The 3,121-nt window shown below is 34.1% G+C and overlaps 1 protein-coding gene across 1 annotated transcript; it reads left to right on the forward strand.

The window, feature by feature from the left end:
* The first annotated feature begins 250 nt into the window (after nt 1-250).
* On the forward strand, nt 251-2,266 carry LOC123679952 (kinesin-like protein KIF3A). Its single transcript, XM_045617548.1, has one exon. It carries the CDS (start codon nt 346-348, stop codon nt 2,140-2,142), a length of 1,797 nt encoding a protein of 598 aa, XP_045473504.1. The 5' UTR covers nt 251-345; the 3' UTR covers nt 2,143-2,266.
* The last annotated feature ends 855 nt before the right edge of the window (nt 2,267-3,121 follow it).

The following is a 3,121-nucleotide window of genomic DNA, read 5'->3' on the forward strand; positions in this document are numbered from 1 at the left end:
AAATCATTTTAAAAAACACAAGTAGATTTCGTGAAACTTTTGTAGGAAACATTTTTTTGTACCCCTTTTATTAACAAAGTTAAAGGGGGGGTCAAATTATAGTGAAAAACCCGGTACATCATTTTTATATTAGTCAGTAGAAAGCCACTCTTCCATTGGCAATACCCCCAAATAGAGGGTATTTTATTACAACTTCACTCATAATTTCTACTACATCTACATCCACCTACATCAGGAAAACTTTGTCAAAACTGACAAACGCCAAAGTTATCGTCAGTATTTTACAATATTTTACAAAAAATTTTTAATTTAACTTTACTAGAGTTTTAACAATTATAAAGGAAAATGATAGGGGAAAACAATAATAAAATAGTGGAAAACGTGAAAGTTTACATAAGAATACGTCCTCTGAACGAGAACGAATCGCTGGGAAATGCAAAAGGAACGATCGAAATCAACAAAGAAGAAGGCACCATACTCCTGAACAACAGCGAATACAGAGAATTCGAGAAGCTCTTCAGATTTCATCAAGTATTCCCAGAAGAAAGCAGCCAGATGGAGATCTACCATACGGTTGCAGCACCAATAGTGGACACCGTCCTTAAAGGCTACAACGGTACAATATTCGCCTATGGCCAAACAGGATCTGGAAAAACTTACACCATGGTCGGTGAACATTCACCCAAAGAACTCCAAGGAATTATACCTCATTCTTTCTCCCAAATATTCACTCAGATTGCTAGTTCAGTTGAGCAAAAATCATTCGTGGTAACAGCCACATTCCTGGAAATCTACAATGAGGAAATCAGGGACTTACTATCTGTTAACACCAACAAGAAACTCGTCATACACGACCACAAAACTCACGGATCATTCGTGAAGAATCTCTCAGGTTTTACTGTCAATTCTATAGAAGAACTGAAAAAGTTGTTCATCAGAGGTAATAAAAACAGGACCACCAAATCGAATACTGTAAACGTATCAAGTTCAAGGTCCCACGCCATTTTTACAATAATGATCGAATCTAAAAACCACAAGTCAAACGTAACCACATTCGGAAAGCTCAATTTTGTCGATCTGGCAGGTTCTGAAAGGCTCAGTAGGACCAAAGTGACTGGAGACATGCTGAAAGAGGCTAGTCACATCAATTTATCGTTATCTGTTCTTGGGAACGTTATATCAAGCTTGGTGGATGGAAAATCTTCCCATATTCCTTATAGAAATTCCAAACTTACTAGGCTGTTACAAGATTCTCTTGGTGGTAACTCAAAAACAGCTATGGTGGCCACATTGAGTTTGGCTGAAATAGATTACGATGAGAGTGTTTGTACCTTGAGATACGCTTCTAGGGTCAGGTACATAAAGAATTACGTGTCAGCAAACAAGAAAAACGATGGCCTGATTGCATCTTTCGAAAAACAGATACAAGAACTTCAGAGCAGAGTCCAAGATATCCAAGACGAACAAGATATAAAGAAAAAGAAACAGTACGAGTTGAAGATGAAGGCAACAGAAAAGAAAAGGTTACAAGAGGAACTTGAAAACACAGAAAATATAAAACAAGAATTGATGAGTAAAATAGAGAAAGTCAAACAAAAAATCATCGTTGGTGGAGTTAACTTGCTGGATAAGGTAGAGGAACAACACTGCCTCCTGAAGCAGTCATCAAGTGAACTGATAGATCTACATCAAAGGAATAAAGACTTGGAGGATATTTTAGACGAGAAAAACATGATGAAATTGGAGTTGAAACAAAACTATTCGTCATTGCAAGAAGAAAACGAGGACTTGGATAGGCAAATATTGAAAATACAAGAAGAACTCAAAATATACAGGGAGGAACAAGAAAAACAACAATCCGAACACCAGTTTGAAATGGAAAGAAGATTGGAACAGAATAAAGCTCTAATGCAAGACTTAACCCTGCACAATTTGGTCTTACAAAATATGATTCCGAAAAGATACAAGAAAAGATTAGAGGCTAGTATACATTATGATGTCGAAGTGGACGAATATAGGTTGAAACATATTGCGCACGCAGGCAATAATATCGCTAGAAAGTACAAGGAGAACGAAAGATTGAAGAGAATGATGCCTTGGAATATTAAGTCACCCTATATTTTATCGAAGAAGAAATATTAGGAATTTATTATTAATTTTAGCGTGTTCTCATTTAAACCTATTACATATTTCTATACGAGATTTTACACATTGTTATACTTTCTTGTTATTAATTAGTATAATTAAAAAGTTATAATATTGATTTAAGCTCATGTGATTTATCATCAAACTCTATAGATATAGACAGTAGAAACTCTCAAGTCTGACATCCAATGAGAACATATAATGATGTGAAACTAAATATACCCTCGAATATCGGTACCAAATCATAAAAGAAGGATATTCACCATTCAAATTTGTCTATTTTCGATGAAGCCGGTCGTTTTTATTGAAATATTTAAAAAATAAATGCTGCTACAGGAATCCGACAACTAAGGGAAATTATGTAATTGTAGTTTTTTGCATTTCTTCGAAAAAAACCGAATAAACAATTATGTTCATTCTCCGAAGAATTTTTTTGGGTTCAGAGGTTATCAAACCAGAAAAACTTGAATAGACAGAATTTTTCTATGATAATGATGACTATCAACACGAAATTTTGCTCGAAGCTAGTGAAATTGTTATTCTTAATATACAAGCAAAATCTTATCCAGATCGGATCTGGTTGACACTGAAAACTTGGATATTTCTTTTCCAATATTCCTCCTGAATTTTTAATTGTTGTGATGAAGTGAAATATCACACGAAGCTTGAAATTGTTTTTTTACATGAACTCTTGAAAATGTTATTTCACATCCAAATATAAATTTTTATTTCAATTAAATCTGTAGTTTTGAAATGATCATAAAAACAAAACGGATATTTCGGGAACCACTTGTTGGCTTATGCAAACGGAAATAACATACTGTATAATATTGCATGCAAATTGATTTAGCTCTCCTACAACTAATTTTCACTTCTTATATCGATTACATGGGTATCTTTTTATTATTGGGAAAACAAAATTACATATGAAAGTTTTTGACAAAATAGATCTGCTATCTTCATTTACAGGGTGTTC

This window comes from Harmonia axyridis, chromosome 1, assembly GCF_914767665.1.
Source record: "Harmonia axyridis chromosome 1, icHarAxyr1.1, whole genome shotgun sequence".
Classification (NCBI taxonomy): domain Eukaryota; kingdom Metazoa; phylum Arthropoda; class Insecta; order Coleoptera; family Coccinellidae; genus Harmonia; species Harmonia axyridis.

Excerpts from the sequence above, each read along its gene's own strand:
- LOC123679952 (XM_045617548.1), top strand. The coding sequence starts at position 346 with ATGATAGGGGAAAACAATAATAAAATAGTGGAAAACGTGAAAGTTTAC.